We start from the raw sequence: 17804 nt of genomic DNA, 5'->3' as shown, positions 1-17804 counted from the left end.
AGCATCACCTTAAATAGCCCCTTGTGACGGCTTTAAATGTTTATTTCCTGAAAAAAAACTGATAATGCCTTCTAAATTAGCACTCGAGACACTCTCCACCAGCTTTTAAAAATTCTACATTTCCACAGTATCCAGCCAGAATGATCTATTTCCTAAACTGTTCCTAAGTACATCTTGAACACATCTTAATTGAAGACTTTCCAAAAATGGCTCTGTATTAATCAGTCATGCAAAACTGGTACACAATACATAAGATTTATACACAGTTATTCATAGAAACAAAATGCTTCTTAGCGACCAACCATCTGTACTGGAATATATTTAAATAAATACAAGCTTTTCATTTTATCTTCTATCAAGATTTCAAACAGCACCAAAAGTTTCTGAAGTTCATGGGACTTCAGATTTACTTTTTAAATAAGTATGTGTTGGATACAAATATTTTAAAAACCAGAATCTCTTAGCCATAGTATATAAACACAAATACAATATGCTGAATCTGGAACACTGAAATATGGTAATTTTATTATATTCCATCATTCTTCATCATTCTAAAAAAAAAAAAAAAAAAACTAGCCAAAAAATATTCTTTACAAAAACGTGTGCCAGCCTTTTCCTGGAGTGCAAATATTACTGGAATAAAACATACAAGAATTTCTGTAGTCAAACATGTTATAATCTATTAATAGATGAATACAAAATGAATTTTGAAAAGATTATCATGGGCTAGAAGAGGAAAAAAATATTATCAAAGAAGGAAGACTTTACACTGTAGGTCATGAAAAGTTGCAACTATTTCATATGATGGTGGAGATTGAAAACTTTAAAGCAAGAGAATCTTGGATGAGAGGGGAGTATAACGGAGCCTGACTGACAAGACAGTTCTTTCTGGGGTGTAGAAGGAAATTAGGACAGAAAGGGTGAGGTCAGATGGAAGGTGTACTATGAGCTCCTTCAGGGAGGGGCTCAGGTCTCACTTATCAATTTGATAAACTGCATACAGTAAGCAATAAATGTCTAAATGGATGAGTCAATAAGAGAGCGAAAGAGCACGAGAGACAAATATCAGATACAAGAGGAGAAAGAAGAAAAAAGAACTACAGAGAGATCAGCACTGAAAATGACAAAATGCCATTAAATAATTTATTGAAGGAATAAATGTATGGACAAATAAATTCAAAGTCTCCCATGCTACAGAGAGGCTGGAAGGATAGGAGTGAGAAAATTCCATTGGGATTGAGGATAAAATTACTTGTATGAGCACAATTTCCAAACAATGGTGTAGGCTGAAGACGAGACTACCTGAGATTAAGAAGGGAATGCTTATCGACAATATAAAAAGACCGACTGCACATCTGACGTGTGTAGCTAGTGAGTGCCTACCGTGTGGCAGCCGTTATATTAAGTGATCACTAAAAAAAGTTTCAATAAGCATACATGGGCAAGCTGTGTATTTACTAAAATACATGCTTCAAACATGTCAGATGTACTGTAATAAAGATTCTGAAAGGCATGAACCAAGTCTAGGCACTTGAATAAACAAAGAAGAACTCTCTAAACACAAAGCAATCTATGTTTACTCTTTGACATTTAATTCTGTTGAGTTTGCTTCTGTAGGCACATGTTCATTCATTCTATTAAGTACTTTTTATTTACACATATACATACATTTTTAAAGTAACTGTAAACAGTTTCAGGCCACTGATTGTATGCATCGCAGATGACCGCAAATTTTAAGATGAGGTACTTTTTTCCTACTACAGCGTTCACAATGTGCAAAGAAAAGGGGTATCTTTAATCTGACAAAAGTTTAGTACTGAATGAGTATATTAAATGTTTGAAAGGACTTTCTTTCAATGTTCTCTTTCAAAAAAAGAATTCTTACTGTATTAACACATTATAAACAATGAAAACACCCTTTTTAAAAACCTCACTTATGGTGCAATGAAAGAAACAAAGGCCTGACAGATATTATTGTTTTCATGCACCCATGAGTGCAATGAGAAAACTTCCTTGAAAGTGCCTGGCAAACATATTTAATCCTCACCTGCAAAACTGTTCAACCCAAGATTAAATCTTGGTTTTCTAAATGGAGGCTTTGTTAATGGGGTTAAGGGCTCAGAATTTACTGGGAAAACAGAATCTAATTTAATTATCTTGATAGCTGATACACTAAGCTTAAAAAAAGACTGGAATTCAGTACCATGTGTATTTAAGTAACAAGATCAGCAATTTGAAATGAATGGAATAAAAACTATTCTGAATTTTAAATACTTTGCAAACAAACTTTAACAGAAAACCACTGCAACTGATCTAAGTGATATTAAAAACAATTTTTTTAAGTTATAACTGGCATTAAACTAACTTATCTAATATGTGGTTTTAAAGTGCTTCAAAAGAATTTGTTTTCTTCAGTGCAATAATATTCCTCTTATGCCTTGATCTCTATATATTTTGGTTGGTAAGCCCTTCTATGTAGACAGTAAAAGAGTACATGGTACTCTTTTAAGTAAACCCAACTTCCTTCAAACTATGCCAAACTTTGAACTAAGTAGTTTGTAATTAATGGGTTTAGTAACAAATTCTGAAAAATTCTCCAAACATTTGCCTTGCATGTCAGTTTAAATGTCTGCAAATCATAAAAGCTTTCATATTTAATGGAGGTTCTTATAAATGATTAATTCTCTAGGACCAAGGAAGCCTAATAAGAACAACTGACTTTTTTTAATACTATGCTCTAACGGCCAAAGAATAAATGTTCTGGTCTAAAGTGAATGCTTTACTCCCAGGAAATTACTTAAAGCACATATCAGGCCATCATAACTTTAAAAATTAGAATTCAAGTGTGCATTAAAGGGAATATTTGCACCAAACAAATGACATAAAAGTTTCAAGCAAAACTTTCAAACTAAAGCAAGCTAAGCGAAACAAAAACATCAAATTTCCAGGGGGGAAAAAAAGCTACCTTAAAATCTATTTCCTCAATTAGCAAATGTAGTGTGGAAAAGAACCATTATTTCACTCAAAAATTGATCTTTCATATAAAACATGTAAACAGGAAAGGATTACTAATCACAGGCACACCAAACTGGGCAGAGTGAATGTACAGAGTTTTGCTAGACATGAGCCAGCCACAACCAACTTATAAAAATAATTCTATTTGTAGGACAAATAAATTTATAGAATTACACTTGTAAGGCCAGGCATGGTGGCTCACGCCTGTAATCCTAGCACTCTGGGAGGCTGAGGCAGAAAGATCGCTTGAGCTCAGGAGTTCAAAATCAGCCTGAGCAAGAGCGAGACCCCATCTCTAAAAAATAAAAAAGAAAGAAAAAAAATCTGTAGAATTACACTTTTAAAACTTTTAGATGGTAGAGTCATGTCATGAAAATAAATTACAGACATGTAGCTATAACAGTAGTTATAGCTTCTGCTATAACATTAGTTTTGAAAATGTGAATCTGTTTTAACTTGATTGAAATATTAGGAAACAACTTGCATATAATGCAAATTTCATGTTTGCTTATATGCAATCTCATCCATAAGAAACACTACATGAACACAGAACACTGCACTTGGATGAACCTAGGAACATAGTACACAAAATGCACACATCTTAAACATCTACCAGCTATCTCTCAGTTATCTGTTATGAGCCACACCCATTCCCATCTGGTGTTAAAACTTTCTGTCAGATTTCAGTCCACCCTCCTTCACAGTAACTCACAAGTTGCAACATTTCCAAAGCCCACTTCCACAAACTTCAGGGATTTTTAAGGTAACTACCATATTTATTGTAATATTCATATAATTCTTAACCATTTAACATGTACAGTCAGCCCTCCATATCCTCAGGTTCCCCAACTGTGGACTTAATCCGCAGATAGAAAATATTTGAAATAAAAAATAACAGTACAAGAATTTTAAAAACACAACTTTAACAGCTATTTATACAGCATCTAAATTGTATTAGGTATCATAAGTAATCTAGGGATGATTTAAATTCTACGGGAAGTGTGCACAGAGTATATGCGAAAACTATGCCATTTTATATAAGGGACTTGAACATCCACGGATTATGGTATCTGCAGGCGTCCTAGAACCAATTTCCCTCAGATACCAAGGGTCAACTGCATAAAACTGCTACTGTGTTCATTAGGTTTCTATCTTTTGTCTTTCTAATATGTCACTGACAAAGTTATAAGTATTATGCCTGCAATTCTATTTTCCCCATAAACCCTGTGGTCTTTATTGCATGAGTTTGTACAGCACAGAGATTCTCAGGAACTCATGTATCCTATTACAGGAGGACTGACAGTATTTATTTTCAAGGAACTCTTAAGCTACCAACATGTACCTATATATGATGGCTCATTAAAAAGGAGTTCTCCCTTTTTAAATGATGCATACTACTCCTTATTACCTGATCTTAGTGCTAAAAAGAGTTATTTTACTAATTTTATCAACTTTTGATTACTAACACTTCTAAATTTTTGCAGTTCTGGTGATCTAGAACTATGGTGATGCTTCAGGTTCTCACGCTGCTATCACCTAGATTCTCACGCTGCTATCACCTTCTTTTCTTACTGCATTTCAACTTTTGAACAACTCATGTAATTTCTACACTTCCCCACCCAACAAACCAAAGAGATCAAATTCTTTATGCTTATTAAAATCACAACACCATTTTCTCATGTCAACTGAAACCATAAAATGCAGCTTTTAATCCTGGAAGAAATCTCAATTGTAATCCCTCTTGGGAACAAAAGGTCCAAAGAATTTGTCACATGTTTATCTATTTCCAGCACTACAAACACTTTTCTCACCATAGTGAATAAAAAATTGCAACTATTTCACACTGGAGTATGAAATTTGCCATTACAAACATATCATAATAGACACTAACTGGATCCGTGGGGAAGAATCTAAAAGCTCCCTGAAAATTACAAAATATTGTGACTCAAAGAATATCTTATAAATAATTAACATTCAAATAAAATCTCCTCTGCAGAATGATGGTTACCAGAGCTTGGGAAGGGTAGCAGGGAGAAGAGGATAAAGTGGGGATGGTTAATGGGTGCAAAAATACAGTTGATTAGATAGAATGAACAATATTGAGAGCACAACAAAGTGATTATAATCACAATAAGTTAGGGTATACTTTTAAATAACTAAAAGAGTGGCACTGGAATGTGCCTAACACAAAGAAATATTAAATGTTTGAGGTGATGGATATCCCAATTACCCTGATTAGTTCACATTGTATGACTGCATTAAAACATCACATGTACCCTATAAAGATATACAACTATTATATGCCCATAATAATTTTTTAAAAATCTCCTCTAATACACATATCCAAATAAATGAATTAAGCACAGATTTTTACCCACCTCCCGAATGACTTGCTGCAACTCATCCTGCTCTACATTTTTATGCATTTCCTCAGCATCTGGCATTGCTGGGAGTTTTCCATGTCCTTCTTCCACTTCAGATTTAGTTCCTATGACTTCTGGGATTTCTTCAGCTGCTTCAACTTCCTCAGAACTTTCCAAATCTGGAGGTGTCTGCACAGAGCCTGTTCTAGATGGGGCAGTTGGTGTTAGGGCCACTGATGCTCGGAATACTTTCTTCCTTGCCACTGACTGGGTTTTCGGTTTGTTCACTGAGGCACTAGAAGGTACTCCAGTTCTTCTGTTAGCATGAGAGGGGCCAGAACATACAGAAGATGACTCTGATGTTGCTTGGGAAAAAACAGATTCTGAGCTTTCTCCAGGAGGAACCTCAAATCCCATTTCTCCAAGTCCCAGGCCTAATTCAGACTTCAGGTATGACTGTTCCTGCATCAGTTCAGTGACCTGGAGATCAGAAAAATTGTTATTCTTCTCTCTTGAAATTAAGATTGGTAGTTAAAAAGAAGGTATAAAGCCTAGCTGTGATTATTGCCAAAATCACATCAAGTTGTAAAGTTACTGTGTTTCATTAATTTAGTGACTACTCGATTTCATTTGCAAAAACAGCAAGTAAAATTTAAATTCCCAATGAAATCAAGCAATACAACTGGTAACTAGAATACTCAGTGGGACAAAATTTTACTTGTTACCACACCGGTGTCCAAATTACTTGTAAGGAAGAGTAACTAGTGAAAAACAAAACAGTTACTCATAATGCTTTTGTCCCAAATAAACCAATTTGTCTAAAATATAGCACATTTCTCCTGGAGTTAAAATTAAATATTTTTTATGAGACATTATTTCCTTTAGGTCATAAAGATGATAAATCACTATTGCAATTAAGCTGGCTTTCCAGCGATTTAGATACTAATGGACTTTCAGAAATGCCAAACTCACTTCCACTCTATTTAATTGTAACTTATCAAATTCTGTATGTAAAAGAAATAAACATACATTTCATAAACACTAGGAAAATTGCATGTTTATGAAATGTTATATCATTCCCTTCCCCAGTGATTTAAAAGGAGAGAGGCTTACTGGTTCCATTACATTCAATGGAGAAGGGCATGACAAGTTATCAGCGCTTCTACTGCCACACATTCCCTGGAAAGGTAAGAACAATATTTATATCTTTATCTCTCTGTATTTTTTTCAAATTGCAAGAGTTTGATAATAAAATAAATTGGCTAATTAGTGCCCTGAAGCATCCCTTTATATCACCTAGGTCACCCTCAACTGTCATTGATCCTATGTGTTATTGCAACTGAAAACTGATACAAAGTGCATAGAGGATGTTCTGATTCTCTGCTGCCACCAACACATCTTTCTCAGAATGACAGATCAAAACCATGGGAAATATATTCATTAATGATGTAGAATATTCTTATTTGATGCTATACATATATCTGTGTGTATACACACACTCTTACTCTGTTCTACTCCATGTGTACATATATATGCATGTGTATGTGTACATATCCATTTATTTTTACCAAAATCAAATGCATTGCTAAAGTATTAAGTAATAAAGAAAAATTCATCATTGCACCTTTTCAAAGCAACATATTCTATAACTTCAAAGATACTGGCAAGAATAAGAATATAATTGTTGAAGTCCAAATTTCATGGAAAGAAACATTAGAAGTATGAAAAGTGGTACAAAATAAAGGCAGTTTTATTCTCTGGGTTGTATGTATGTTTCCTATCTAAATATCTCATTTGATACCTTAAAAAACATAAAGGAAAAGAATCCAAAACAAAGAAAAAGTTTAAAAAGGACAGTTATTTAAAGGCAAGAGAGGAAATAAAAAAGACTGAGTAAAATATATATTTGTGTTCTTTGTAACATGCAGTGATTAAAATTTAAAATTAGTCATAATTCACTCGTTTTTCCTTTACAAACACTAAACTTTTGTACTGACCCTTATTCTTTCCTATTATCAAAAATTATCATTAAAAATGTTTAACATATTTCTAAATATACTAAACATTTAAAACAATTACCACAACTTGCACATTCAACTGACTGTGGAAAAGCTCCTTAAACATCCTGCATGCTTTTAATACCATTAAAATAAATGACCTGCAAGGAAGGCACGTGTCCTAAATTCTGTGAAACATCTCCCTACCACTGTCAGGGCAGCGTACCGTGAGTGCGCAGGAGCGGAAGGGCGAAGGCGCACACACCGCGCGCAGCTGCTCCTCAAGGCACAGCAGGCGCTCCTCCAGCTGCAGCTCCAGGTCCTGAAGTTCCATGCGCACTGAATTTCTCAATCCCTGGAGCTGATCGACTTCGAATCTACGGGTATGGTGACAGGCACAATGCTTGAAAAATGCAGTTTGGTGATGACTCCTATTCACGACTCTTTTGATCATTATTATAAACTAACAGAGGTATGAAAATTTGCAAGTTCTATAAATTAGCACAATATCAACTACAATAGGTGACTCCAATAGGACATCAGTTTTTCTTCCTCCATCCTTTCCCACAGATATCCCAAATGCTGAAAAACATATTATAACCACCCTCTTCCTTAACACAGTGAAGGTAGAGAAGTTCACTTGGTAAAGCACTATATATGCCTAACATTATCTACACTGGTTCACAAAACAGATACAGGGCACACAGCAGTAGAAATAAAACCTAGCTTAAAAAATCATAAGTTGAGTGAAAATGAACTTTTACCGTTCCTCCTCAGTCATATGATGATAAACCATGGTTTGCTGACGCAGCATTGCCAATTCTAAATCCATCATTTGTGTTCTAAACAAGTTCAGGCTCCGCCTCATTACCTGGAGCTCCTGAAAAGTATTCTAAAAGGCAATATACCAAAATTATACTTCTAAATCATACAAATTATTTTGTAACACAAAGATTTGAGTAAGAACTTACTTCATAAAGAGGTAGAACAGATGATTTCTGAGTACTATATGGAGCAGCAGCAAGATCTGGTCCTCTCATCATAGGGTACTTCAAAAAAGTAAGATTAAAAATCAATGTTAAAATGGCTACTTGCAAATTATTCAACGTGTTAAAAAGGCAGAATTTGGGGCCCACATATTTCTTTGAGGCAAAACAAAAAAAACAAAAAAATCCTTCATATTGTAAGCAGGATTAAAAAAAAACAGTCCCCAATGATACCTATTACTGCTAGCTGTTTCAGGTATAAAACAAATTATTTGGGAGGAAGAACAAAGGAAAATGTATAGTTCACATCTATGTCATCTATGTCTTACAGAACTTCCCTCCTGCCTTGAGAAAGTAGAAAAACAAAAAAAACAAAAAAAAACCCCAAAATGTAGATGCAGTTGTAAATGTCATCATGAGATTACAGTAATTATTGGCTAGGCTGGAGAGAGCAGCAAGCAATCACCACAGTCTTCTTAGGCATTGGAGCTTCTCCTATATGCCCCTATTTCAGACAGTGAGATAAAAAGATAAAAGGTGTTCTCAAGCCTTCAAGTGTTCTCATAGTGTAAAGAAGAAGAAAGAGAAGTTAAAAAAGAATTAAAATATAGGGAGCAGGGAGTACTATAATGGAAACAAACAAAAATTTGGATTAGGTGAACTTTGCCAAAAGTCCTGACACTTGAGCTGAACAGGAAATAGGACCTGGTTATACAAAGAAAGGCATGGGAGGGCTTTCCAGGTTTTAAAAAAAAAAAAAAAGTGGCATGTGCAGATACCTAAGAATGTACAACTATTTAGAGACCTGCATGTGGTCCAATACGGCCAAAGCACACACCTCCAGAGTGAGACTAGAGACACGAGTCAGAGGCCACATGATGGAGAGAGCATGTGTCTGCTGGCGTAGGGTAGGGTGGATGTGGGGAGATTCGTTGGCTGAGTTACTGACAGCACATCCAAGAGGTAGAGACCACAGTTAGAGCAGAACAAGCTGGCCTAGAAAGTGAAGTGTACCGTGAGGGTGCAGGTGGACAGGGGCCTGGAAATCCCCGGCTCCACATAATGTGAGCTGAAAGGGTGTATATCTCAGTCACAGACAGAACTACATTTTGTAAGGAGGAAGAAGAAACACCCACATTTTGGTTAGACTAAAAGCCATCAGGAGACAAGTGTCACGAGGCTAAAACCCACGTATATTAAAAGAAGGTATATCTGACTATAACTTGAAAAATTACAACTTTGCTTTCTACTTTTACAGTAGCTTCCTGTCTACTATTTCATGATTAGAGACATATTACATTCATTCCGGGACACCTGCATTGAACACAATCATCATTACACTGACATTTTCTTCAATACTTTAATTGTCGAAATGCAAGTAAGTTCAGAGAGAGATTCAGAAAAAATGTGAAAAGCAAACATGACAGCCTATTTATTTTCAAAGTTTTTGAAAATTATTTCCACTCTACTAATAAACTTGAGGGTGTTGACTTTAAAAGTGACAAGACATACTGAGCATTTTGAATCAAATTCACACTTTACCTGGTTTTTTTTTTTTTTTGCTTTTTTCTGTTCTGGAGTAGTCCCAGTATTTGAACCCACTGGAAGAAGACTAATTCTGTGCCAGAAGACCAGCATCAGGGGTCATTAGGAGAAGGGGAAGGCTTAGCCCAGAGAGCCAGGAGCAGAATCAGGAGAACATAGTACCACAGAAGTCAATGAGAAAAACACTTAGAAAAAGAAAAGATGGTTAACACATTCAAATGGCAGAGATAAGGAGGGAAAGGACTTTAAAAGGGAACATTTTTAATAACAGGTACAACCTGACAAGATTCTAGACTAAGACAAAGATAATAGAGGATAGGCTAAAAAAGGGAGGATACCTAATGAGCAAAATCTCTCCTCTAGGAAGGGAGGGAGATTAGTAGCAAAGAAATTAATTGTGTTCAGGATTAGTTATGGCTTTTCCCTTGAAATAGGAGGGAAGCATAAAAAAGGACAGATATAGGTTAAGTTTAGACGTGTAAGAAAATAAGCTCAGGGAGTTCATGCCTGATGGGTCCCCACTTCTGAGGGAATTAAGAGGTGCTTGGAGCAATAAAAGTAAAAAAGATATACTTAATAAAGACATGCTTTTCTTCATACCTGTGAAAGATTCTGCAGAGAATTTCTAATATCATGCAATACTCTTCGCAACTGCATTTCTATGGTGGAAGGAGGATTCACAGAGCACGCTCGGTAAGGGTAGGCAGCATGTCTATGTGAGTAAGGACACCCGAAAGGGGATGCAAAGGCACTGCAGGTGGCCCCTGATATGTTGGGAACACTGTGCGTGCTCAGAGTTCTTGTGTGCTCACACAGGGGCCTTTCCGGCCACTCAGAGTGGATGGAGTGAAGGGAGCAGGTGGACTGAGATATGGGTGCTGGAACAAACTGTGAACAGGTAGGAGTCCTTCTGTGATGGCATTCCTCCAACTGGGTCACCTCACTCTGGGACACTGCTTCTTTCTTCATAGATGATGGAGAGATGAAAACGGTGGATTTGACTAAAGACTGACCGTCATGCTCCATTATTCCCTTTTCTAATTCCTGTTCCTCTTCAGGTGTGTACTTATAGGTGAAGGAAGGTGGGCTGCATCTGGTCTCTTTTCCTGGAGACAACCTAACATTGACAGAGGACACAACCCTTACTGGGCTCAGTAAGGTGGTTGGCAGAGATTGAGACCTTCTTAGAGGATAGCCAGCTTTTGCAAGTAAGTACCTTTGTTTTAACAGATCTTTCGATTTTATCAAGCTGCGCCCTATTCTTTGATTAGAAAGACTGCAAACCTTCATCTGAGCTCTTTGCAAAGCTGTATTAACCCTGTCCACAGAAGAGGGAGGCCCAGCTGCATTTTCAGAGCTCGTCTCACTATATTTAGCTTCAATAGATGCCAAAGATTTCAGAATATGATGTGTGGTATATTGAGTAAATTCACATTCACTGCTTTTATCCACATCACTTTCAGCACTTGCTTCCCTCAGTAGCTCTACCGTCTGTGCTGGAGACAAATCCTCTTTTATTTCAGTAATTTCAGTAACACGATCCCCTGGACTACAGGTGGACTGTTTCTTTCCTGTATTCTCAAGGGCCTGGCATGGAGGGAAATCCTGGCTGTCTGACTTGCTTTCTTCAGCAACTGTTGCTGCCTTCTCCATTCCCTTCTGAAGGGGAATGAGAGACTCCTCCACGGATTCATTAAAACAGGGCTGGTCTTCTGCTGTTGGTGTGACAAGGTCTTCACCAAATGATGTGACTGTTGTCTCACTGTCACAGCTATCAGCACTACTCCCCATGGCTTGCAAGGACTCGTGAACCTGTGAAAGGAAAACAGGGGTGGGGGTGGGGGTGGGGTGTGTGTGAAGAAAACAAGTAAAAAACATCATTAACAAAATACCAAATTGATCTGATGCTTCTATACTTTTACCATTTCCCACTTTGGTTGTAGACCTAGTACTGCTCAAAACTGTTTTTACTGCCCCTAGTTTGCAACCCCTTCCCTCTCACTTCTCACAATTATTTCAGATCTTCACTATTTTCCTTAAATCCCCTTTCCAACACCCTCTTCCTCTCCTTTTAACACATGACACTGACTCAGAGAGAAAATGGACAAAAATTTCTTAAGGTTCTTCCCCAACACCTATAAACTTCCCCATATCTCTCCCCATCGTTCCTTCCTTCCCTCCATTCTGAAAGGAAACTGTTTGCCTTATTCAAAGCTAATCCCTCCAACCTGTGTTTCCAATCACATTCTCCCCAGGACCCAGGTATTTCCCCAGCTTCACCCCAGCGTTTTCTAGATCAAACTCTACTTCTCTTATATAGTTCCATCCTTAGCTGAACCACTTCCCTAAATTATTCCTGTGTTAACAAGACAAAAAGATCTACCATCCTTCCTTATTTGACAAAATGGTCAACATTTTTAACTTCTTTTCCTCACCCTTGCTTTACTCTCTAATCACGATTTTGTGTCACTGACCCCATCAGAGCTACTTTCTCCCAAGGCTCCTGACAGCCACGGCTTTCCTTTCAAAGTCTCTCATCCATCCTCCAATTTTCTGTCTGCTTGATTATTCCTTCTGAGTTTCCTTAGATATGTCTCTTACATGTTTACCCCTTAAATGCTATGTTCCTAAAGGCTCTTTGGGGGTTTTTTGGTCATCACAATTTCCTTTAGAACTTGCTTTTAGGTGTTTTAAATGCTTTTTGTATACATTCTGTGTACTCCACATATAGACTACAAGCTCCTCGAGGACAAAGCTATGCCTATTTTCTGGGTTATCTAATACAGTCTAGCAGAAAAGTCAGTATAACATTCAGCAAGTTATAGATCCATGCTTATTTTAGTTATTAAATAAGACAATTTACTGTAAAATAGTGAAACACAATGACAGAAAAAAATAAGAACAATAAAAGACCAAAAAAGGTTAATAATCAAAATAATCTGTTTACTAGTGGTCCAAAAATTAAGAAAGAGAAGTTTTTCTTTCATAGTCAGAAAAGCATTAGTGAAACCTAAAATTTGTAGTCAAATGCTTAGACAACATCTACGTCCCAGAAGGAATTATATTCTGCCATTTGAAAAATAAAGATTAGACAGATTCAGTCTTAAAACATATAGTTACTGAAAAATCATCTTAAAATTATGAAGTTTAGTGCCTATTACAATAGAAAATTTTACCTGAAGATGATTAAGGGATATGCAATCTGTTGAATCTTCAGCAAAACCACTGCTATCAGAATGCTGACTTGCAGTTCGTAATAGATGATCTATCAATAAAAAAGTCTGATTATACAAAACTGCTAAGACTTCACTGAGAGCAATATTATCACAGATATATGACTCTCAACAGATATAAGATATACAAAATAGATTCCTTCTTAGAAAAGTGTGCATTACTTATGCAAAATTGTGGCTTCAAAGCATAGGAGGCAACTCAAATTCAAACAAAACTGAATCAAATCTTTCATCAGAAACTCTCAGTATTCAGTTGTTAATTAAGCTTTAGTAAAACTATTTTGGAAAATCCAATTAATGTCTTATCCTTGGAGGACAGCTAGCTAAAACAAAAGATGGCTCTAATAAAAACAGAAGTTCCAAAGTAAACCATTTCCATTATGTAAGGAGGTGAAATTAGAAGTTCAAATGTATAGTATATTGTGTCAAACTTTCTATCATCTTCCTAACAAGAAAATAAAAATACAATTAAGTCAAATAAATTAAATAATTTGTCTCTGATGTTTCAAATGGTACAAATATTTGTTAAGTTATGAAACAATTCTTTCATAACAATTACACGAAACTCCATCAAACAGGTAATATTGTTAATCTTATAAAATCCTTCTGTTTATTTTTCTGCCTCGAAACTCTTAATTCCTGGCTAGTATAACCTAAAAAAAAATGTTTTACATAAGTAAATAGACCAGATAAGCACAGCAAGCATGATCACATTCCATACATACAACAACTACCATATTGAGAGAAGTCACAGTTATTACATTTACTATTACATGAACTGTGCTTCATGAGACAGCACAGTTATGTGGAACTTCAAAAACAATATGCCAAAAAAAAAGGTTTATCAAAACCATTTAAGATTTTATCCATATTAAGAACCAGATAATATGATTGAATAAAATCCAAAATCTATTAAAGTTCACCTGGTTTTTAAAAGTATCCCACTGAAGACTCAGTTTCCACAGAATAATTTTCCCATTAAAATTTTAGAATAATTCTGTAATATTGTTGTGATATTTTTTAAAAATGCCTAATGAAATATAAGAAATCACTCCATGTCCTTGATGAGTCTAGGTAAAATGGAATAACTGTGAAACTGAATTACAATAAACTATTACCATCAGTACTAATTACCATTGTATTAATTAAAATTAACATCTTATAGCAGTTATCACTATATATTTATGTCTTTTTTTAAACTAGATTGTGAGCCTTCTGAAAGCAAAACCTTATTTAGTGTTGTTTGTATCCCAGTAGCTAAAATAAGCTGACAATAAATGATGTTTGCTGAATGAATCAATGATAACTATTTCCTTAAAGCAATAATAGAATTAAATAGTCACTTAAATGATTTAGAAGTGAAATCCCCTATGTGGTTGGGCAAAGGACAGTTGCTTGAGTGCCCAAGGAAGCCAGAGTGAGCAGCTCTGACGTGGGTTCCCTGCTAAGATCTGTTTTATCTGCTGCAGAGTTGTCTGTGCTGAGTTCACCTCACAGCTGTTGAGCCCTGTCTGGGTTCACATAGGTTAGTCATATTTAGACTGCTTAAGCTTCAAAACAGGTGTTGGGCAAAGGAAAGAACAAGGAGGCCTGGATTCATGTTCCTGCTGCATTTTATCATTGTAAGCAGTAGCTTCTCTCTTCTGCAAAATGGAAGAAGAGTAATTCTTCTATCTCAGATGGCTATTTCAGCAACTAAGTAGAATGTAGATGAACTATTTTATAAACTATAAATATAAATCACAATCTAGGTTCTTTAGTCAGATATTTGTTTCCAAAAAACACAATTCTCAATAGAAAAGGGTAGAACTAAAAATTATTAGATTTCTGTCCTGAAGATGTAAAATGTGATTTCTAACTAAAAACTAGGAAGTTAGAGGAAACATTAAAGTGAGAGAAAAAATCTGGAAATTTTATTTGTCTAGAATCATTAAAAAACCAAAACAGAACTGTATACTTTCTGCTAAAGAAAATGCTGTATGTCTTCTATAATAAGAAAACTGATGGACTTCTCTCAACACATCTATCAAATGTTAGCTGGCAAAATAAACTGAGTTACTAAACCTCTCTGGGCCTTAGTGTGTGAATATTGGATTGGATTTGAGATTAAGGCAATTTTATTAAATTTGCAATACTAAAGTACTGTATGCATTCTTACTAAACTTTTGAAGTAAATATATTTCTTGTGATTCTAACTCTGTAGCTATGATCAAAGATATTTATGTAGCCCATTATCAAAATTTGACAGGCTATCTTTCAAAATGACAAAAACAGCTCTTGAAATAAAGTAATTTTATTCTTTTTTATCTTCCTTTTGACACATCTGCTTTTTCCAATGTATCCCTTGTCTAATTGCCTAAAGCAAGGACTCTGATAGCCCTGAACTCGGCTCAGAAACACATACATGCATTTATGAACTTACGAGGGGAAGAAAATTAAACAGGAAAGCTTGTTTTGTGTCTGGTCAGAACTGTAGTGACCTAGTGAGAGTGCAGTTCTTGTTTCTTAATGCCATATTGCAATGAAAGAAAAATTATATGCAAATTATCTCTTACAAAGTAATTTCAGAGAACAAACATGTAATTTCCTATTCTAAGAACATACATAGGAATCTGTGTTTAAAAAAAAAAAACAGGGTGGTTCAGTGTGTGTAAAATTTTAAAAATAAAACAGTCCTACCTTTGGTGGTCATTTTAACTTCTTCCTCTCTCCTTTTTTCTATCTCAAAAGCTTTGTAAATTTAAGGATCAGACATTTTTTTCTTGTTGCAAGTTAAAAGTGAAAGGAATGGATTCAAAGGTTCTTTGGTCAATAATTAATAATTCAAGAGAAGAACGATATCTACAGCCACTCACCTTTGATCCACAGTTTGAATTTAACTAGGCTTAACTACTGCTGAAAAATTGGTGTTTTTTGTCAGAGGCATATTTGTATATTAAACCTAACAGCTATATTTAAATAATAAACCCCTAGAGATAGATGATAAAGTACATATTTCAATCACAACAATGTAAAAGGTGGCCCTACTTCCCATACAGCCCTTATGTAGAAACTGAAAAAATATATAGAGCACACAAAATTGTGTAAAGAGGTCATTACAGAATAAGCAAACTAATTAGTTTATAAGCAGAGAAGTCTTCAAGAAAATACAAAAAAATCTATAACCAAGCAATAATGAAGCATGCCTACCTGTGTTCTTAATCTTTTCACATTTACAGGTACTACAAATACAGATACGTAAAACTCTCTTCCAAATCAACTCACAACACTTTGAAAGTGTGCTCAGGAGGTAGTGGGTATTGTTCAACTTACCTCTTTTTGACTTGGTAAGACCTAGCTGGTAAGTGGCTGGAACATGAGGCACTTCTCCCTCTGTGCTTTGAACCTAAAGAAGATGTTAAGGTAGTTAAAACTAAAAGAATCTAGGGCAAGGAAGAATAGTAACCTCTTGATAACCAACCATCTGTTGAATCAACCTAACTAAAAGTACACCAAAGCATTATATATATACTTAAAGACATCCTGTCTCAAAATTATTAAAATGTTCCACAATTCAATTTTCTGATCTACTTTCCAGTTAACAATAGCACTCAAGTTTGCAGCTTACAAAGAACAATAACTGCATATATAAGCCACTTCATTAAAAAAACTTGCTATTAGATGAAAATTAGATCTGTAAGAAAAAGTTCTTCTCTAAATGTTAAACTTCAAAGTTGGGTCAATCCGGGGAGAAATGCTAATGCATTCACTGCAGCACACCATGACCAACATGCAATCAAAGCAAATGCACGAGTATTGGATCTTTGAAAATGGAACACTGTGCTACTATTGCAAAATTGTCTAAAATCCCCCAAATTTTCACCTATCAAAAACCAGTCATGTATAAGACTGCTTTGTCCTGATACAAATGTTCTTTCAAGACATAAGTTGTAAGTGGAAAAGCAGGTTTCATTACAGAACTAAAATTAGCCATAAATCCTTGCTGAAAACTCTGTTCAAAGACGGTAGCAAAACTACAAAAGTTGTCTTTTGTGCTTTTTCTTCTACCTGCACAACTACATAATTAGAAATTTTCAGATTCCTAGTCACCACCGTTACCCTGCAAATACTCGATTCTAACATAATTAACTCTCTATCAAGATTAAACATTTGGAGGGGGGAGAGGTACAATAATTTCCATCATTTGATCTTGTAATGATTAGTACTTAAATAGTAAATAACATCCTAAAAAAGTAGGCAAGCTAGCCAAATATATGAGTTTCCAACCTTGAATAAATCAGAGAGCAAATAGCAAAGAGGTTTTAGTTAAAACTCTGATAGTTTTGAGCTATGAATATATTCAAGAATAAGAAATATTCCATAGGAGTAGGAGTGGAATAACATGAAAAAAAGCCAAAAGGTTAAAGATATTATTAGCCAATTTAAAAATTGTTCTGATTTGTAATATCTTTGTACTACATAGTTTCCTGAACTCAAGTTTATGAATCTTTTGAAAATCAACAGCATACTGGTTATTTAAAACCATCATCTATAAATCAGATATGTAAAATAGGTTCTACTATTCTTTGTCATTATGTAAAAATCATAGTATATTCTTCTAAGGAGCAGACACAAGTTCAACAGGAAAACCATTGTTTTGTGTGCAAGGGAACAAAATGAATTTTC

The 17804-nt window shown here is 35.3% G+C and overlaps 1 protein-coding gene across 7 annotated transcripts in view; it reads right to left on the bottom strand.

The window, feature by feature from the left end:
• ITPRID2 (ITPR interacting domain containing 2) overlaps window positions 1-17804 on the bottom strand; it is a 37141-nt gene that overhangs the window by 2956 nt on the left and 16381 nt on the right. For 3 of the 7 annotated variants that reach the window (XM_012785802.2, XM_012785809.2, XM_076005729.1), the window contains exons 9-16: window positions 16452-16524; window positions 13083-13171; window positions 10507-11718; window positions 8347-8424; window positions 8140-8267; window positions 7602-7752; window positions 6492-6557; window positions 5394-5858 (exon numbers count right to left, since the gene is read on the bottom strand). In XM_012785802.2, coding sequence (XP_012641256.1) covers window positions 5394-5858; window positions 6492-6557; window positions 7602-7752; window positions 8140-8267; window positions 8347-8424; window positions 10507-11718; window positions 13083-13171; window positions 16452-16524 — 2262 coding nt within the window. The remainder of the gene's footprint in view (window positions 1-5393; window positions 5859-6491; window positions 6558-7601; window positions 7753-8139; window positions 8268-8346; window positions 8425-10506; window positions 11719-13082; window positions 13172-16451; window positions 16525-17804) is intronic. The other 4 variants (XM_012785808.2, XM_076005727.1, XM_076005726.1 and 1 more) reach the window with 3 other exon arrangements.

Source organism: Microcebus murinus, chromosome 8 (genome assembly GCF_040939455.1).
Source record: "Microcebus murinus isolate Inina chromosome 8, M.murinus_Inina_mat1.0, whole genome shotgun sequence".
In the NCBI taxonomy this organism is placed as follows: domain Eukaryota; kingdom Metazoa; phylum Chordata; class Mammalia; order Primates; family Cheirogaleidae; genus Microcebus; species Microcebus murinus.
This window is presented reverse-complemented; position numbering and strand designations above follow the sequence as displayed.